This window comes from Condylostylus longicornis, unplaced genomic scaffold, assembly GCF_029603195.1.
Source record: "Condylostylus longicornis isolate FDR11 unplaced genomic scaffold, ASM2960319v2 ptg000030l, whole genome shotgun sequence".
Taxonomy (NCBI): Eukaryota; Metazoa; Arthropoda; class Insecta; order Diptera; family Dolichopodidae; genus Condylostylus; species Condylostylus longicornis.
Window position 1 is genome coordinate 7,258,619 of NW_026577999.1, and position 19,493 is coordinate 7,278,111.

The 19,493-nt window shown below is 25.3% G+C and overlaps 5 protein-coding genes across 7 annotated transcripts in view; 2 read left to right on the forward strand and 3 right to left on the reverse strand.

Annotated features, from left to right (window-relative positions):
* LOC129607867 (protein neuralized) overlaps positions 1-7,057 on the reverse strand; it is a 60,021-nt gene extending 52,964 nt beyond the window's left edge. Inside the window, exons 1-2 of one of the 2 annotated variants that reach the window (XR_008696853.1) lie at positions 6,834-7,057; positions 4,924-5,198 (exon numbers count right to left, since the gene is read on the reverse strand). Coding sequence is in view for 1 of the 2 variants with exons in the window: in XM_055519098.1 (XP_055375073.1) it covers positions 6,834-6,861 (28 nt within the window). In the remaining variant the exon portion in view is untranslated. Of the gene's footprint in view, positions 1-4,923; positions 5,199-6,833 lie in introns of those variants that run through there. The other variant, XM_055519098.1, reaches the window with a different exon arrangement.
* An 806-nt stretch (positions 7,058-7,863) lies between these two features.
* LOC129607927 (parafibromin) lies at positions 7,864-10,250 on the forward strand. The gene is made up of 8 exons (XM_055519187.1): positions 7,864-8,098; positions 8,168-8,765; positions 8,843-9,020; positions 9,093-9,200; positions 9,272-9,489; positions 9,550-9,715; positions 9,777-9,918; positions 9,980-10,250. The coding sequence occupies exons 1-8, from the start codon at positions 7,968-7,970 to the stop codon at positions 10,014-10,016; spliced, it is 1,578 nt and encodes a 525-aa protein (XP_055375162.1). The 5' UTR covers positions 7,864-7,967; the 3' UTR covers positions 10,017-10,250.
* Positions 10,251-10,256: 6 nt separating this feature from the next.
* LOC129607928 (N-glycosylase/DNA lyase) lies at positions 10,257-11,546 on the reverse strand. The gene is made up of 4 exons (XM_055519188.1): positions 11,408-11,546; positions 10,919-11,278; positions 10,638-10,863; positions 10,257-10,568 (listed from the first exon to the last, which is right to left on the reverse strand). The coding sequence occupies exons 1-4, from the start codon at positions 11,461-11,463 to the stop codon at positions 10,287-10,289; spliced, it is 924 nt and encodes a 307-aa protein (XP_055375163.1). The 5' UTR covers positions 11,464-11,546; the 3' UTR covers positions 10,257-10,286.
* Positions 11,547-11,757: 211 nt separating this feature from the next.
* Positions 11,758-15,506, forward strand: LOC129607903 (zinc finger CCCH domain-containing protein 14). The gene is made up of 6 exons (XM_055519152.1): positions 11,758-11,895; positions 11,956-12,172; positions 12,343-13,866; positions 13,930-14,433; positions 14,526-14,783; positions 14,856-15,506. The coding sequence occupies exons 1-6, from the start codon at positions 11,857-11,859 to the stop codon at positions 15,077-15,079; spliced, it is 2,766 nt and encodes a 921-aa protein (XP_055375127.1). The 5' UTR covers positions 11,758-11,856; the 3' UTR covers positions 15,080-15,506.
* A 2,560-nt stretch (positions 15,507-18,066) lies between these two features.
* The window catches only part of LOC129607859 (protein crumbs), a 47,245-nt gene continuing 45,818 nt past the window's right edge, over positions 18,067-19,493 (reverse strand). For both annotated transcript variants that reach the window (XM_055519083.1, XM_055519082.1), the window contains 3 exons: positions 19,308-19,435; positions 18,835-19,254; positions 18,067-18,744 (listed from right to left, as the gene is read on the reverse strand). In XM_055519083.1, coding sequence (XP_055375058.1) covers positions 18,514-18,744; positions 18,835-19,254; positions 19,308-19,435 — 779 coding nt within the window. In that variant the 3' untranslated portion in view covers positions 18,067-18,513. The remainder of the gene's footprint in view (positions 18,745-18,834; positions 19,255-19,307; positions 19,436-19,493) is intronic.

The window sequence follows — 19,493 nt, forward strand, 5'->3', positions numbered from 1 at the left end:
ATAATAATATGGGGGTATTAAAAATTGCAACCGTTGTGTGATGAAAATTAAGAGGAAAACAAAAAATAAGAAAAAAAGGACCAAACAACAGGAATAAACAAAAGAAAAGAAAAAAACAGCATCTCTTTCTGGTCTCCTCCATATTATATGCTTTCGTTTGCTTTTATTTTTTGCAATTTTTGCACATTGAACTCGTATTTGAATGCATTTATAATAATAAGAGCTAAAATATTTAAAAAAAAAAAAACTAAAGCAAAAAAGAAAGCAGGTGAAGGCACGCGACACGTTTACCTATTATAATAAGCGTGGATACAACAAAAGGGAATCCAAAATAAGGAAAAAATAAAAATACGAAAAAAGAAACGGTAGCAGACGGTGTTCCTCACTCTTTTTCTTTACAATATATGTAAATACATAAGTGATGCATAATATGTACCAATGTATGTTCATTAATATTATAAGTATATTATATAGTATGCATTAATATTTAAGGAGTTGCCAATAGCTTTCTCATCTTAAAATCAGAGAGACATTTTCTCGAGTAAATAACATTATTCCAAGTTCATTTCCCGTGAGAGAAGAATTCTCCTCCTAGACACAATTGAAAAGTTGTCGAAGAATGGCGCACTTCCTGAAAAGTATAAGGTTAATTTAAAAAATAACAGACGATGATATGACAAGCAGCATGATCAAAATACTATGACCATAGAAAAATGAAACAAAAACGCCGATTTCACTAACACTAAACAGAAAACATCATTGAACTACGATCACGTGATATATTCTCTTCGTTCGCTATACTTATGCCTTGCATTTTCATACGCCTACCAGGACAGCTAAAATATTGATATAGCGGAGAACGTGTGCTAAGCGTTCCATAATTAACATTTCTCTATATGAAAAATACATACTTCTAAATTAAATCCCGTATTTTAAATTAAAAAATCGAAACGAATAAACACAGCGAATTCAGCAATATTTTAAATAAGGCAATAAAATTTTCATTAGCTTTAAATTTTAGGCGAATTCTCAATAATATCAAATATCGTATCGCCGATTATAATAATGTCCTTAAAATAAAAAAAAATCATACAACATTATATTCACACTATAAACACTTACATTGGGTAACACTATATATTTGTTATATATTTACGTACATACACCTAACTATGATGTATATACACACATACAGACTTTTAAAAATTTATTTACAATAAAATTTACCGTGCTGTTATAAACATTTAAACTTTTCTTCTATTTATGATGTATGTATGTATATTTTTAATTTTATAACAAGAAGAGAAAAGGAGTTAGGTTTATATTCATAAAAACAACATAAGAAAGGAAGGACTATTTTTATTATTTATAATATTGTTATATGTAGTATGTATAACAGCTGTTTTTCGATCTCTTTTTTGGGCTAATTTTTTTTCGTGGTTACACATGTCGTACATACAATTTTTTCTTTCTTTTTCTTTTTTTTTTGCAGTTTGATAACTGCTTTTCTTTTACATCTTTTGTTGTTTTTTCTTTCATATTTTTATAATTTGAAAAATTAAAAATGCATATGCAGAAAACTAGAATCTTTATTCTTCTTCTTCTTCTTTTTTATGCATTAAATTTTAAATAAAGGAATGAATTACGAGATCTGAATAAAAATACTTTGGGTAAATAAGAATTAATGCATGGTCTACAGAATATTATGTGAAAAAGTTTGTATTGTGTAGTTTAAAGAATGATGAGGTTACGAATAAGACAAAATAATTAGATGAATAGCACGAATGAGAGATGTACCAAATATCTACCATTGCATTTTATGTATAGTCCCACCATGTTCATTTAAAATTAGGAATAATATCATAAACTTTTGAATAATAGAATAATATATCAAGAAAAAAAAATTTTATAACACTCTTCAGATTTACAACTACTTTAATCATCGAAATAAAATGTCTGACTCTTAGTCAGAGTCTTATTTTAAGACGTTACTTCATTACTCAATATTTCCAATAGCAAGCGATCTAATTTGTTAGAGGATAGTATGCAAAAAATATATACATATACCTATATATTTTTTTTAATAAAGGATAATATTTTACAGCTGGTGATTTGCACAAAAATTTTTCATTTCTTATACACAGCATCCTTATACAAAAATTAATAAATGAAGCATCTGAATTTTTAATTTTAATTTTAATAGCTTTTTTTTCGGCAATATTTTTTGGGGAGTTTTTCATTTTTACCTATTGATAAATGCATATTTGTTTTTTTTTTTTTAAATTTGTTAAAAACGGAAAAATATAAAAACAAACAAAGTTTAAAAATCGGAACAATGGTCTGAAGTATAGTCAGACTTCCGTTCATTTGCAAAAATTTCATTAAAAGAAAAACTTACGTTCTTTTCTCGTTTTTTTTTTTTATTTTAGTAAAAGAACAATTTTTAAATGTCCAGATCAGAAATCAAGAAATAAAAATATCAAAAAACCAACCAAAATCATCAAATGGGGAACACAACGGTTACGAATATTAAAAGTTCCGGTTATAAAATTACAATCAATCTTTCATATTTTACCTAATATGATTTTGTTAAACGAAAAAAAAAAATAAATTATTCTTTTATTCAATATATTTGTTAACATATGCATAATTACATACGTACATATATAATAATAATTGCATGATAGCGCATATTCATGTACACATGTATGTATAAATATAAATTTTATATATATTTTAAATAATATGAATATTATGCCAATAAATGAACGTTCTTTATAGCATTCTGGTTAGTAACAAAAAAAAAAAAAAAAGGAAGAAGAAAAATGTAAAAATTTAATAAGAGACGAGCTTCTTCTATTTTGTCATTATTATATTTTAAAAAAATTTGGCCTTTTGTTATGCAAAAGGAAATGCCGATTTTATTTTCTAATAATATGTTGCAAGTACCTCCGACATATGTTTTTTTCTTTTCTCATTTTGTCTTGTTATAAAGGAAATTATTATATGTATATTTTATATATAATAAAAAACCAGCATTATAGCAAAATTATAAACCTATATACAATTAGTATTTTGTTAATTTGATTATTAATTTGCAATTTTTCCAATTTATTTATTATTCTTTCTTTAATTACATACATCTATAGTCGCAGCTCCATTGATATTGGAGCAATAATAATTTAATAATAAAATATTTATTGAATTTAATTACACTTATTTATATTAATTAAGCAAATTATTCAATAATTGTAAATATAAAATTTTAAGTATTTGTAAAACTAAAATAATAATTAGTAAATATACTGTTATGATAATCATGTCCAGCAGGTTCACATTTATTTTGAGAAATTTGCACCATTTGTTCATGTTAAATAAGAAAATTAATGATATAGAATAAGAGCTATTATTGTATATATACAATAGAATAGTATGGTGCTACGTTTGAGAAATAATTAGTTCTTTTATAAGTTTATAGTTTATTAGTTTAGTAGGGGGCAAACTAAATCATCAACGTTGTATTGTAAATGGTACCTGAGTGAAAAATAAAAACAATTATTATTTAAATTAAGTCTGATTTTTAAAGCAATATTTTAGTTATCACACATAAATTTAAAAAAGAAAAACATCTTGTCACTAGGTCTACTGCACTCTATTGTTCCCTTGATTAAATGTCAGAGAAAGTTTTTTTTTTGCAAATTCATTTATAATAGAAAAAAGTAAGTTCAATAATATTAAGTTATTATTAGTTCAAGAACCCGCACATACACAGGCAGATCTCCAAATTTTGCAAGAATTTTTAAATTAGAAGAGTTCAGTAATGGCCTCTTACTACTCTTGAGAATACATATATGTACTATTTTACAAACTAATGACATCTTAAAGCTCCTGTTAATTAGAAGTTATTTTTAATAATAAAATAGTAAAGCTTTTAAATATAAAATTTAAAGTTGCATTACGCCAATCAACTTATTTGTATAGGGTTTAATTAACCAAATGTAATTTATTTTACATATCTTACTATTTGCATGGTTTATTTTGAAAGTGTCTCTATTTCAATTAAAAATGAAGTACATATTTCTCCACTTGCATTTAAAATAACCAAAAGTTCGATTAACTAATTATTTGCTTTGTAGAATCCTTGTTAACTCATTATTTGCTTTATAATATGCACTTCAACATTATGAGTTTCAATTCCAACTATTGACCTTATATCATTTCTTTGAAAATGAAAGGGTTTTGAAATTTCAAATGGACTTAGATCACTTTCAAAATAAGCCATTCATCTATTTTAAGAAATTCAAATGATAGTAAATAATAATAAATTAGTAAATGATCAACCATAACATTTTGTATGTGCGCATATAGGTACAAATAAAAATATCCATGAAATTATTTATTTTAATAAACTATAAGTTTAATAGAATTGTACAATTAATCAATCAAAATTGAACTAGCTACAAAAACGAAATCAAAATAATTTTGCAACATTTTATTTTATTAACAGTTTACAGAAGACATTCCTCCCTCCTCCATCACTTCTATTATTACATTGAATTTTATTAATTCGGAAAGAAAAGTTAAAAACTAAATTGACTTCGTTTTTGTTTTTTTTTGCCATAGGTAAATAATTAGAATTCCATTCATGATCAAAATTTTAATATTTTTTCTTCATTCATTCATTTTACATTTTATTCGTAATTTTGAAAACAAAAAAAAGAAATACTGAAAAATCACTAAATAGAAATTACAGGTAAACATGGTCTTTCTAATAAAATTGTTTCCTTTATCCATCCATAGTTACAACTTTTATATAAAATTGTACAAACAAAAACAATTTGTGTGTTTTTGTTTTTTTGTTGATTTTCAATTTTCCCATGAGAATAAAATTGTATATAAACACGAATATAGTAGATTATGTGGTTATACTTGAATGTTTACTTTTTATTTTCTGTGCAAAAGAAAAATAAATATAAATTAAATAAAAGAAGCATGAAAATCTCCTAATATCAAATCAATTGTAATTTATATAACATTATCTTATATATATTATAAGTATATGCTTTTTGTTGGGTGATGATGTGATGATCATCTTAGGCGCCGCATAATATTTTGAATTCCTTTTTTTTTTTTTGTTTCTCATTCAATCGCTATATCTTCATTCATTCTCTTACAATAAACTACCCATCATAATACTGCTACAATATAAAAAAGAAAATAAATTAAAATAAAATGAAGAAAAAAATAAAGATTTATTGCGACAGAAAACACTTTTGATTTGTTAAAAATATAAAGACCTTTTTTCTTATAAAACTTCAAATATACAATTAAAATAACCGAAGACAAATCACAATAATTATGACAATCATTTCATATTTCAAATATAGATTGTACATTTATGTATCTATGTATATATTTTCACATGTATCTCACATTTGTGAACTAAAATTTTATTAACATTAAAAAATTTTAATCCTAATAATAAACAAAAAGAATTAATAAGTTTTTATATTCTGACTAAATTAGAAGGGATACAATAAAGTTCTATTAAATAAAAATTTTTAAACATTTTGTTTTATCATACCGGACAGCTTTAAATAAATTTAATGCATAAACAATTATTGTTATACTTTTATTACAAGTTTCTACTATTACCATGTTTTCAGTATTCGTCACAAGGATTTTAAAAATTATAGCCAGTGAATCAGAACTTTCAGATATTTTTTCATTTGTAATTACTTATTAAAGTAGGTATTATTAATTTCAATAAAAATATATTTAAAGCAATATAGAATTTTCCAAAAACTCATCCTTAAATTCATCATGAAAAACTTAAGCAGTACATACCTAAATAACACATATTTGCAGCATTTCAGTTTTGGTTAATCAATTTATTAATATTTGCTTCTGAATTTATTAAGTTTCGTAAGAAAAAGAATACAATTTAATAATTTTTAACGATTTAAAGATTTTCCAATATTTTAAGAATTAAAAGAAGCTAAACTCTAGATAAACGTAATGTTCTTACTATATTATGTAAACGTAATTCGGTTAGTATCTCCCAAACTTCATAAACATGTACATGCCCCCCTTTCATCGAAATTATATCAAAAGTTAATATGATACGGTATAGGCAGTAGGCACTTGTTGGTTTATAGCATACTTTCCATTTAAATAGTTAAAAATTTTGGGCCAGCCTATTTATATAATAAACAGTTAAAGAAACGCTAAATACATCCGCCTTGAGCGTATATAACATGCATGTACATACATACGTTTAGAACTGAGTGTAACCGAGTATATAAGTAAAGTATCAATGTCCATTATGTACACAGTATAGACAATGTAACAAAATTTAATTTCATATTAGAAAAGAAACAATAAATTTATTGCAATATTTTTACATTTAAGTCGTTGAACACAATTATTATTGGTTGTTACAATACTAACTGACTTGAAACAAAAAAATCCGATTAAGAATCCAAGTGAGAAGTTACATGTACTTATATATACACATATATATGTATGTATGTACATAATATATATTCAAACACCTACTACATACTCCATAATTCCTTTATCCTAAATGTAGAGAATTTTTTAAAACGTGAACTATGGTCATAATTTTATTGGTAATCTTTAATTTGAAAATTTTATGACTTTTTGCTCCAGTTAATATATTTTAAAATCATCTGGGATATGTAGTACACAAGTACATAAATATACACATTTTAATATACAATATAGTATGCATGTAAATATGTATGATATAGAATAGATACACAAATCATTTATCTTTATTTTTTTTTGTTTTTTGGAACTAAACTACTTACCGATTATTTTTCCGGTTGTTTGGCCCATTTTTTAAACAATTTACTTAATTTATAGAACTTTAGTAGCGTATATTATTAATTTTTCTCAACTATCATTAAATGACAAAAGTATTTAAATATTTTTTCACTATCATTTTATCAAAATAGTTATTTCAATTCTTGTTAACGGCGTTAACGCAGAAAAAAAATATATATATATTTTCTTATCTAATAAAAAATTTGGGTACGGCTGTCACATTTGACACTAAGTAATATGTCAAGTAGGTAATTTTTTAAAAGGTTAAAAATGTTTTTGAAAATTATGTTGACACATATCAATTCTATCTATTCAAAATAGTGTTAAATTCACAATAGTGCCATAATTTACTATCTATTCACAATAGTGCCATAAATTACATATTTGAAATATGATTTTTCATAATAATTAAAAAGCAGATAAGAGTGACTATTTAAATTGAATACACAACACAAGCATGTCGATGCGAGTTTTTCAGTCGAGATTTATACTCGTAGAAGCTTGGATTGTCATGTAAATTTTTTTAAGTTGATTTTTATTAAAAGCAGCTATTATCGTATTTCTGTTAAGGAACAATTTAGAATAATTCACGAAATAGCGTAATACTTATAAAATTTCAGTGGATATTTGTGGTAATAATAACACAGTTCTAGTTTATGGACATATAAGCAAAAAAGCAAGATCTTGAAACAAATGTGATGACGACTATTTATGTTAACCCGATTTCTCAGTTACGATCAGTAAGATAAAATAAAATAAGATAACACTTTTATACAAGGTAAGACAAAACATATAACACTCATTATTTAAAACTAAATTTTTTAAATATTTTGCAAAAGATGTCAAAACTATTTGAAATCAAAACATATTTTTTTTTCTAGCCAGGAAAGGAACCATTCTGAAACCCTAGGTAGCGTTTTTTTAAACGTCAAATATAAATAAAAATATCCTACCAATTTCACATGCCAAGGCAACCACAAAACGACAAAAAACAATTTGACTTCTGTTGTCAATTTTGATTGTGCGTCAAATATTTTTAAATATAATTAAAAATATAAAAATAAAATTGTTTATTTAATATTTTTTTGTAAAAAGCTTGTAAATAAGTTTTTTCAAAAATGGCTGATCCACTGAGTTTGTTAAGACAGTACAATATCAATAAAAAAGAGATAGTTGAAAGGGAGAATCAGATTATATTTGGTGAATTTTCGTGGCCAAAAAATGTGAAAACAAATTATCTAAAATATGGGTAAACTATTATACATATTAATTCTATTTATTAAAACTAAAGAAATTAATTAATAATATCTTATTTTAGCTCTGGCAAAAAAGGGGCCCCAAGGGAATATTACACATTAGAATGTTTACTGTACCTTTTAAAAAATATTCATTTGCAACATTCGGTATACGTCAGGCAATGTGCTGCTGAAGATATTCCTGCTGTGAATCGTCCTGATCGTAAAGAACTTCTAGCTTATTTGAATGGAGAAACATCAACGTGTGCAAGTATAGACAAAAGTGCTCCGTTTGAGATACCAACTCAAGTAAAAAGACCAATAGAAAGTGATGGATCTGCCTTAGACTCTATAGCCAAAAAAGCTAGATTTGAAAATACACAGGTGCAAAAGGTTCGCGAACAGCTTGCTGCTCGTTTAGATGTCAATAAGAAAGAAGCTTCGGTCAATATTGATAATATTAAATCATTATCTGAAACTATGTCTGTTGAAAAAATTGCCGCTATTAAAGCGAAAAGATTAGCTAACAAAAGGACTACAATTAAGAGACATGATAACGATGATGCAATTGGAACAGATCTTCGGGTTATCCTTGATTTTGATGTTGATTTGACAAAAGATATTATTAGCAGAGAGAGGCAGTGGCGCACAAGGACCACTATTCTCCAAAGTTCGGGAAAGGTTTGGAAATTATAATGCATTTTGCTAATATTGACTGCGAATAGTAGGTACCAATATGTTTTCATTTATATTTTTAGCTTTTTGCAAAAAATATTTTGGCTATTTTGCAAGGAATAAAAGCTAGAGAAGAAGGTCGCCTCAAACCTCAACCTCAACCAATTAGATTACCTGAACCATCAAGAATGATGAAACCATTACCGCAGCTGGCACAATATAATCGTTATGATCAGGAAAGATTCAATAGACAAAAGGAAGGTACCTACACAAATGAACAAGAACCGAAAGAAATTTTCTATATTAAATTTGTTTTTTTTTTTTATATTTAAGAAACTGAGGGTTTCAAAATTGATACCATGGGTACATATCACGGTATGACCTTAAAGTCTGTGACTGAAGGATCCATGCAAAAGAAACAAATAGCAAATCTTCCTCCAGGTATTTTTTGTTTGATAACATAATGTCAAGCAATTCAACTTGCTAATGAATATTGTAAATAAAAATTATAGGGCGTCCAAAAGAATTAATGCCGAGCGCTCAAGCACGAATCGTTTCGCAAAATGCACCCAAAAGAACTTCACGCACTCCTATAATAATAATTCCATCGGCAACAACAAGTTTAATAACCATGTATAATGCAAAAGATATATTACAAGAATTAAAATTCGTGTCAACAGAGGAAAAGAAAAGTCAGGGTTGCCCAAGAGATAATGAAGTTTTGTTACAGGTTAGTTAAATAACATGTCTTTTTTTATAAAAATATTAGTAACGAAAATGAAACTATTAGCGTCGGAGAGACAATGCCATTACTGTGCCGTATCGTGTAATAGATAATCCACAAAAATTATCAGCTCAAGATTGGACAAGAGTTGTAGCTGTTTTTGTTATGGGCCCTGCATGGCAATTTAAAGGTTGGCCGTGGGATGGAAATCCAGTGGAAATTTTTTCAAAAAGTATCTTGTTCTTATTTAAAATTAAAAATTTTCATTAATTTTCTCATTTTTCCAAATTTAGTATGTGCATTTCATTTAAGATTCAATGAACAAAAATTGGATCAGAATGTAGCAAAATGGGCTGTTACAATATTGAATCTTTCACAAAATAAACGACATTTAGATAGAGCCGTTCTTATGACGTTTTGGGAAAAATTAGACAAGTAAGTTTTTTCGATTTTGAAAAAAATGTCTTAATACATTATTTTAAATCTTGTATTTTAGATATATGCTGAAAAATAAACCAGAATTAAGATTTTAAAATACCACTATTAAGTTTAGATGTAGTATAATTTACGACTATAATTTTTGAATTTATTTCTTGTAGTGAATAGTTTGTATGCTCACAAAAAACGCATGTAAACTTTTAATATTTTTATGTAGCGTAAAAAGTATCAAGTTAAGAAACTTTTTTATGATAAAGCTGTATAAAAACAATAATAGCTCTTTAAAATATTATAATTCAGATTTTAAATCTAAAATAAATATGAAAACAAAGCAGTTTAAATAAAAATATGTTTTATTCCAAAAATTATTTTTGAATACCAGAACAAAATAAAACAGCTTGAGCCCATCCAGCATATTCCCCGTATGTTTCCCTGTACATTTTTGCAACTAGTTCATATTGCTTTGGACTAAGTTTAACTTTTTTTAATTCTGGCATATAGTGATCTTGCGCTATTTTGAAAATATGTCTATCAATTGGAACTGATTCCAATTTTCCTAAGGACATCAAACATATACAATCAGCAACTTTTGGACCAATCCCAGATACTGTTAAAAGTTCTTCTTTAGCAATTTTGTATTCCATTAACTGAAAACGATGACTTCAGTTATGGCATTCACCAATAAGATTTTATTAAATATTGACTTACTACTGTACCTTTAATTTTTCAAACCATATTTCTCCACCTTTATTAAGAATTTGTTTAACGGCATTTGATATCATTTTTGCTCTATACCCAAATTTTTCTTTCCTTAAAGTATCTTCTAAATTTTCTACAGTTGCAAGCGCTTCTATTGTAGGGAATGAAAAAAAGTCTCTTTTATCATAAGAGCCTATTCTATTACCAAATAATTTACACAATGTTTGAACCATTAATGAGATTCTAGAAATGTATAATTATTCAGCAATTTGATTTTTCTTTTTATTAAATAACCTACCTTGTAATATTATTATTCTGGCTACATATAAATGAAATTATATTTTCAAAAGGTTCCTGGTCAAGAACTCTCACTGCTTTTATTTGCTTTGAAGTTTCGTTAAAATGGCTATGATTTTTCCTCCAAATTTTGTAGTATGCCTCAAGATCGAAATTTAATCGAAAATAATTACTTATCATGTTATTGAAATCTTTTTCTGCAATACAATCACCACTTTTGTTTTCATAGAAAACCTCGTATTCCAACTTGTTACATTCGGGTAACATTTTCAATTTCCATATTTTTCCTCTAAAAGTTCCAACAAAAGCAGAGTCTTTTATTTCTTTCCAACGAAAACTTTGTCCTCCAAGTAAAGTCAATCTAGAAATTAATAACTTTAACAATTATAACAAACTTTTCAAATTTGTGTATTTTTGTAATTATGCATGTAAATTGTTTCCCTGATTAGCATCTTTTCTGAATCTACAATTCTTGAATTTTTAATTTTACCTCAAGTTTAAATCTGTTGGTTTACAAAACACTGAACTTTTCAGAGTTATTGACATATTATTTCTATAAAATTATTTTTAAATAAAATTAAAAAAAAATACTGATCTACCGCCTAAAAAGTAACAACAATCATTTTTTTGTTGTTTTCATAGTTTTTATTTTGCATATAAATATCAACAAAGTTATCGTTATGACGATATAAAAGACAGCCCAACCTTTTTACCGTTTCAACTTTTTAAATTTTCATTAAAATTTCATGTAAATGGATGCATAAGTTGTCATTTTTTTTGACATTCAAATGTCAAAGCGAATGTCACTTAAATTAAACGTCAATAAAAGTCAGAAATAATTTGGCCTGGATTATGGTCATTTTCGTTTGATTTTATTGGAAATTAAATTATAATTAAAGTTTTTATTCAGATAGAATTAAATCATATTTTAAAATTAAAATGGATAATTTAGGTTCAGAAGTTGGCCAGAAAATGAGAGTAAGTTTTCGTAGTTAATTAGTACCGAGAAAGTTATGCACTTTGAATTTTCAATTTCAGTGTGCAGTAAAAGCTAAACTCATTGAACTGGGTAGTGGAGGAGGATATATTGATGATGAATTGCCTGATTATGTTATGATTATGGTAGCAAATAAACGTTCTAAGCAACAAATGATATCAGATTTGAATTTATTTTTGGGTGAAAATACCGAGCTCTTTGTCACTTGGTTATACGAAGTACTACAGAAACTTCAGGAAGTAACATTGCCACCTAATCGTAAGATTTTATTTCAAAATATTTTTAAATAAGTATTTGTTTGCTTTATTCTAATAAATATGTTTAAATATTGGTTTTTAACAATTATTTGACACTATGTAAATAACTAAAAAAGTTGTGTTTGGAAATATGTATATAAATTAAATATTGATAGCTCTTATGTTTTTCAGCGGTTGTACGTAAGGAAACAAAAAGAAAAGCCTCCGGAAGTGAGGATAAATCAATTTCAAAACGCGATAAAAAAGAGCATAAGAAAGAGAAGAAAAATAAAAAATCTTCAGAAAAAGCAGAAGAAAGGACAACACCTCCTCCAGCAATCACTGATGTATTCGCGGATCATTTATTAGAGAAGGCTAAAAGTACTCTTCCAATTGATACATCTATTGTAAAAAAGAGAGAAAAACCTGTTTCGCACTCCATGAAATCACATTCTTCCAAATCTAATTCAGAAAATAATACTCCTAACGAATTTGATATTCCAACCATAACAGAAATTCAAGAAAATAATAACGCTAATAATGTGAGTAAAAAAAGAGAACAAGATTTAGCGGAGTTGGCAGAAATCCAAAAAAAAATATATCAAGCAAAACGTCAATTGAAAAATTTTGATGAATTAGATGAAAGCGAAGATGAAGACTTTCTAAACTTGAAAGAAGATGGCGATGAGTTCGATGATTTTGAAAATAAAGAAACTCATCCAAACATGAATTTAAATAAAAATAAAAAAAGAAAAAGTCCTGTCGTTTTTGAACGAGATACTGAAAATGAAAGTGATATTAAAAATAAGACTGCCAACAATAAGGATAATAAGAAACGTGAACCTATAATTTATTTGCCCCCTCAGCGAAGAAATGAGCGGGAAATTGAAATATCCTTGAATCGGAAAATTCAAGATAATAAAATTATTCAAAAGCCAGTCGAAAAAGACAATAATCGGGAAGAAATTCTTAAAAGAAAATCAGTACATGAACGTTTAGGTTTAAGAATTCAAAAATCTTTTGATAATTCTAGCAAACTGTCTTCTTCGCAACCAGATATTGAAAATCTACAAAATAAAATAAAAATAAGCAAGGAAAGAGAAGTTGAAAATCATTCTCCAAATAGAGCTTCAAGTTCAATGGAAAGGGGTAGACTCGTATCACGTGTAATTGTAGCTGCATCCAAACATACTTCGAATTCAGAAAATGAGGAAGAAGATGACAAGCCACTCAATTCTATTATAAAAATTAAACCAAGACCAAATGTTTCTCCAAGAAGGCAAGCCTGTAAGAATTTGTTATTAAGAGCTGTAGCTGAAGCACAACGATCAACAATTTTGCGTTCAGATGCAAAAATACGGCGTAAATCATCTTCACCTGATAATAAAAGAAATCATAAACTTTACAGTAAATCATTTCGCGATAGAAATAGGAACGATGTTATAAAACGAAATAAGAGTAATATAGTTATTGAAGTAAATTCTAAATTTGTTTCGAATGATAAAAGAAGGCATCAAAGTAGTGAGAGGGATGGAGAAGAATATGTACCAGAACCTATTTCAGATCGCGGAGATTCCGATAATAATGATTATGTTTACGTGCCAAGAACTATAAATAATGAATTTGGCGATGAAGATGATGACATTTACTTTGATAAATACGAAAACGATGTCGAAATAGATTCCAGCAACACTCAATTTGTTGTTACTATGAATGGTAAGTTATTTAAAAGAATTTTTGAGCAATAGAGTTTAAATTTAAAATCATTTTTGATTTTAGAAAAAAATGATAAATATGGCAAAAAGTACTCGACTAAAATAAATGAACCAAGTTTAAAACTACCACAAAGTGCAAAATTTAAAGACCCAAAAAATAAACCAGTCTCAGAAAAAGGAACTAATACTGATAAACCTGATAGATTGCAACTTCTGGCTAAAAAAATAAAAGATAAAAAATTGGCTGAAAGAAATAATGCTGAAAGACATGGACTTGTAACAAATAAAAATAGCAAAGAAATTAAAAGAAGGCATGCTAATACTAGGGAAGTTGGTGAAAATGATTTTGATAAATCACTCACTCCACCACTTGAAGATTTTATCGCAGGTGAAAATACAGAAAATAAAAGAAGTCCACCAAAGAGAAAAAGAATTTCAATAACACCGACAAATAAGATAGACGATTTAGATGATAATCATGAAAAATCATTAAAGTCAAATGAAGAAGGTAGAAAAGTTTCTACTAAAAAAATGGAAATTGTTAAGAAATATGAAAAAATTCCGGAACGTAAGTTAAATCCAGTTTTTGTTTTTTTTTGTGCTTTATAAGTCATTCTTTAATTGTTAATCTATATACATATGTATGTTGTTTATTTTTAGTATCAGCTGTTCCTATTAAAAATGCTTTAAAACCAAAACCAAAAGAAAGATGTAAATTTTTCCCACTATGTAGTAATGGAGATTGTGAATTTTTTCATCCATCAGCATTATGCAAATCATTTCCTAATTGCAAATATTTTGCCGATAAATGCCTTTTTATACATCCAAAATGTAAATTTGATTTAGCGTGTCAAAGAAATGATTGTAATTTTACACATAGCATTGTGATGTCAGCACCGCAAGTGGCACCACCATTATGTAAGTATATATATACATAATATAAAATATAAATTTTATTTAATAAAATATTTTATATTCACTTCATTTCAGCATCTCACGTTGTTCCGGTTCAAAATTACAAAACAATCACAACAACACCACTTCCAACAATGTGTAAATATTATCCAAATTGTTCTAATACAAATTGCACATTCTATCATCCAAAACTATGTAGATTTGGAAAAAATTGTTTAAATAAAATTGAATGTAATTTTTATCATCATGAGATACCAAATCTAAAAGACAAATTCAAATGGGTTGCATCGAATGCCTAATTAATTAATATTTTGTTTGTAGTATCAAATATAATATGTATAAATTTATCAATATATTTAAATATATGTACTGTATTTGCAGACTTGTATTTATATTAGATAAAACAAAAAAAAAAAAAAATAAAAAAGGAAATTGCAATTGGAAAATTGAAAATAAATCTTTAGCTTTAGGTTATTTTAAATAAAATATTTATTTAAATATTTCAAAGTTGTAGAAGAAACCAGTAAATTAAAAAAAAAAAAAAAGGAAAAAAAAAATAAAACTTAAAACAAATAACAATGTATCCCCGTAATGGAAGTTAGTTTTAACACACAATGAAATAAAATTTTTAAAAAATTTAGGTAAGAATATTAAAAATTTAAATTATGAAAGTCATATGTAGAAAGAAAACAAAAAAATTATTATGCAGAATTATTCAACACAAGAAATAAATAAAAAATTAATAAATAAAAACATATTAATTTAATTGTTTTTTAAAATTTTACTTGCCATAATATAAATAATATGCGTTTTTGTTTTTCTACTATATATTAAGTGAATTTAAGAGAAAATACAATTTAGATTTGCAAAGTGAAATGAGATGTAATTTTTATTTACCCGAAAATTATTTTATTTTTTATATATGTTTTATATGTTGATGCTGGGGTCTTTTTATAGTAACGAAATAATTTATTGTTTATCTCTTTATAGTTCAATTTTATGTGTCTTTTTTAGTTTCTCCTTAAATTATACCCGAAAAATTTGACTTGCATTACTCTTATTAAATAGGACATATATATGCGCTTATTTTTAATATAAAATTTAAAATGACGTCGAAATTGATTTTAATCTAGAAATTACAATATTCTTATATATAATCTTCTATCGCCTAGGGTGATACGTTATAAGACAATGTGAGTGTCCTTCCATGAGTGTATCGATTATAATTTTAAATAATTTTTAATTCTTTTCGGATTTTATGGATACGAGTATAAAGTAAACAGTTCAAATGAAACAAAAGTTTTATTTTGTTTATTATTTCCTTATATATTTATATTTTTTTTTTTTTCAATTTATTAAATATTTTTGCATAAATTTAATAGTATTATAAAGTTTTTCAAATACCTAAAATTTATTTATTTACAAAGTTTTCGTTCTTTTTTTTTTGTCTCTTTTTTTTTCCTAGTTGGACGGTTTTTGTGTTTTATTTCAGAATTACAATAAGGCAAACATGGTAATTTTCTAATTTTAAATTTAATATTAATTTTTTATTATAAAAAAAAAAAGAAATGTTTTATTTAAATGAGCAAAATGTTATTGGTATATTTATATAATATGTATATATTTTTCTATTTTCAATGATATGAAATGAATATATTATGTAAAATAATTTTAGATCGAAATTACCTCATAAAATTTGATTACTACGCATTAATTTTAATTAGTACGTAATCAAATTTTATAAGGAATTAATAACATTCAAAAGTAATAGTCATAATGTTTGGTTTTTTAAATTACACACAAAGATATTTTGAAAATTTGGAAGGAGACCATTTTAAAGCAATTGCAATTACATCGACCCTATTGAATTAACCCTATGGCCTATTGAGCCCTATTGAGCCAACCTCAAACCTTGCAAAATTTTTGATTGGAAAAATAAAAATACGATTGGTGCAATAAGGCCTTTGTCTAATCTTTTGAAATTTCAAAGCTATTAAATATTAAATTGATTTACATGCAGAAATATATGAATTTTATTTAGTAATACTTTGTATCATTTCATATCGTTATTATCATATATTTTATTAGTTTTTTAATTAGCTCATGATAAAATTTTTCTATAACAATTTATTGCTTTGGCATGCTTTCATATGTTTTTCGAAAAATTTTGTTTTTTTTTTTGTTTTTGTTTTTTAATAAATTCAATTGAATTAATTTGTTTTATTTTGCTGTTTTTTTTTTCTTTAAATTAATATTTAAGATTTATAAATTATCACATTATATTCTAAATATATTTAAATTAAAAATAGTGTAATTCATACTTATATTATTTAGTTAATTTTACAAATATTATTTTAGTTAATTTTTTTATGTAAAGTTCAGAGCACATTTATGAAATACGATTAAATGTATGTATAATTATGTGAAAGTTTACGTAGTTTATATTTTATAATATTATTTATTTTTTTATATAAATTTTTTTTTCTAGAATTGATTTTGAGGCACAAAATTATTCATGTTGCACATTAAGTTAAATTAAATTCATAATATATATGAAATTAAAAATCAAGAATAAATTTTCTTAATTTAATTCAATTTAATAATTATAATTATAATTTTCTAGTATAGTCATATTTTTGTATGTATGTATATGATTAAAATTTAAAAAATAATTAGGAATAATTTTTAATAATCCTTTGACTGATCCTGATTAAAATTCCCGAAAAAAATAAAATAATATTTAATTTTTATTTTGTGCGCAAACATAATATTTAATTAAATTACATTTTTATTTTGTAACTAGATTTTTCAAAATAATTTCATGCTAATTTTAAATATATGACATCGTAGGTTAGTAATTTTTGAAATTTGTAAGCCAAAATATATAAAAAAATTTATAAATCTTAGTTTCCTTCCTCATATTCCATACTTCTTAATTTAACTTAAAAGTGCAACGAGTTTTAAGAATTTGTTTTTTTTCCTAAAATTTTCTTTTCACATTTCAGTCATTTATTATGTATGATTTTAAAAAAAGTTTCTAAATAGGAAAGGTAAAAATGTTAATATATTTTTAATCATACATAGTGTAAATTATATTATTTGTTTGAATTTAATTAAATTATACATGATTAAAATTATAATATAAAAATGTTTTTTTTTTTAATTCTATATAAGTAATAATTAATATAAAAATAATTATTATTATGATATATTAAGTCACACCAAATAATGATTTTTTAAAAATATCAAAATATAAATGAGTTAATAAACGTAATAGCTATTCATTATAGCTTTAAGTTTATTATATTATATGTAGTTCAAAACTGAAACTTAAAGAAAACAATTTTTTCAAATATTTTCTTATTTCCATTTTGAAAAATGATTTAATATCTAAATTTGAAATCTATATAAAAGTTAGCTGATAAGAGGTAAAATTATAAAAAAAAAAGTATAAAATAAATAAACTAAAAATTAATGGAATAATAATAAACTAATAATTACATCCTAGTTAACATAAGTTTTGAGTAAAATAAATACATATACTTTTAATGGAATGTAATTTTTCTTTATATGTATATTAATTTTGAGTTAGGTAAGTTTTTATTTTTTTTTTAATAATATTGTTTTTATTACATTTTTTTGTTTTATATTAAATTATAACTTATTAATTTAACTTAAGTATAAAATACTAAATTACTACTAAAAAAAAAAAATTTATTAAGTCATAAGTTTATCATATTAATCGTTCTTCTGGTGGTGGTTTAAGTACATTATCCATTTCTAATCTAGGATTACAATATTCCTGAGCACTTGGACTATATGTCCCTCTTGTAGCACGTTTGTTACGTGCCATAACTATAAAGGCACTTAATAAAGCAATTCCAGCAATTAATAATATAACAACAATTGGAACAACTATTAATGCAACATCTGCTGTTGAAGGTCCTTCTTGTTCTAAAACAACCTATAATAATTTTAAAATTTTTATTAATTAATATTTTCACCTAGTTTATATATAAAACATTGCATAATTATGTAAAATATGAAAATTTACCGGTTCAGAACAATTTTTTCCTGTAAAACCTTCACTACAATTACAATAAAAATCTGGATAATCTTTGCAATCCTCAACGCAGATACCATTATTTGAGCAAATATTTGATTCCAAAATACATAAATCTTTAAAGCTACATTGTGATCCACAAAGGCCTCTTTCACATTGACATTTATATGAACCTCTAGTATTAATACATATACCTTTACCGCCACAGTCTATAGATCTAGTCATACATTCATCAATATCTGTTTCACATACTGGTCCTTCAAAACCAGTGCCATTGCAATGGCATTCAAATTTTCCAATAAGATTTTCACAATAACCTCCATTTTGACATGGTTGAGAAGCACATTCATCTATATCTGTTTCACAAAATTTTCCTTCATATCCAATACTGCATTGACAAATTGGTGGTTGCTAAAATTGTAAAATCATAAGAATTAAAAATATTCATTTAAACAATTTCTTACAGAAACTTCGCTAAATAAGCAAAAGCCGCCATTTTTGCATGGCTCAACCGTGCAAAACGCTGTATCACATAAAAATCCAATCATTCCTGGTGTGCATTCACATGTAAAATTATTTCCAGTAGTAGCATCTATCAAAAATATAAATTTGAATTAAAACATAAACATTTTTTCAATGCTATCCAACTT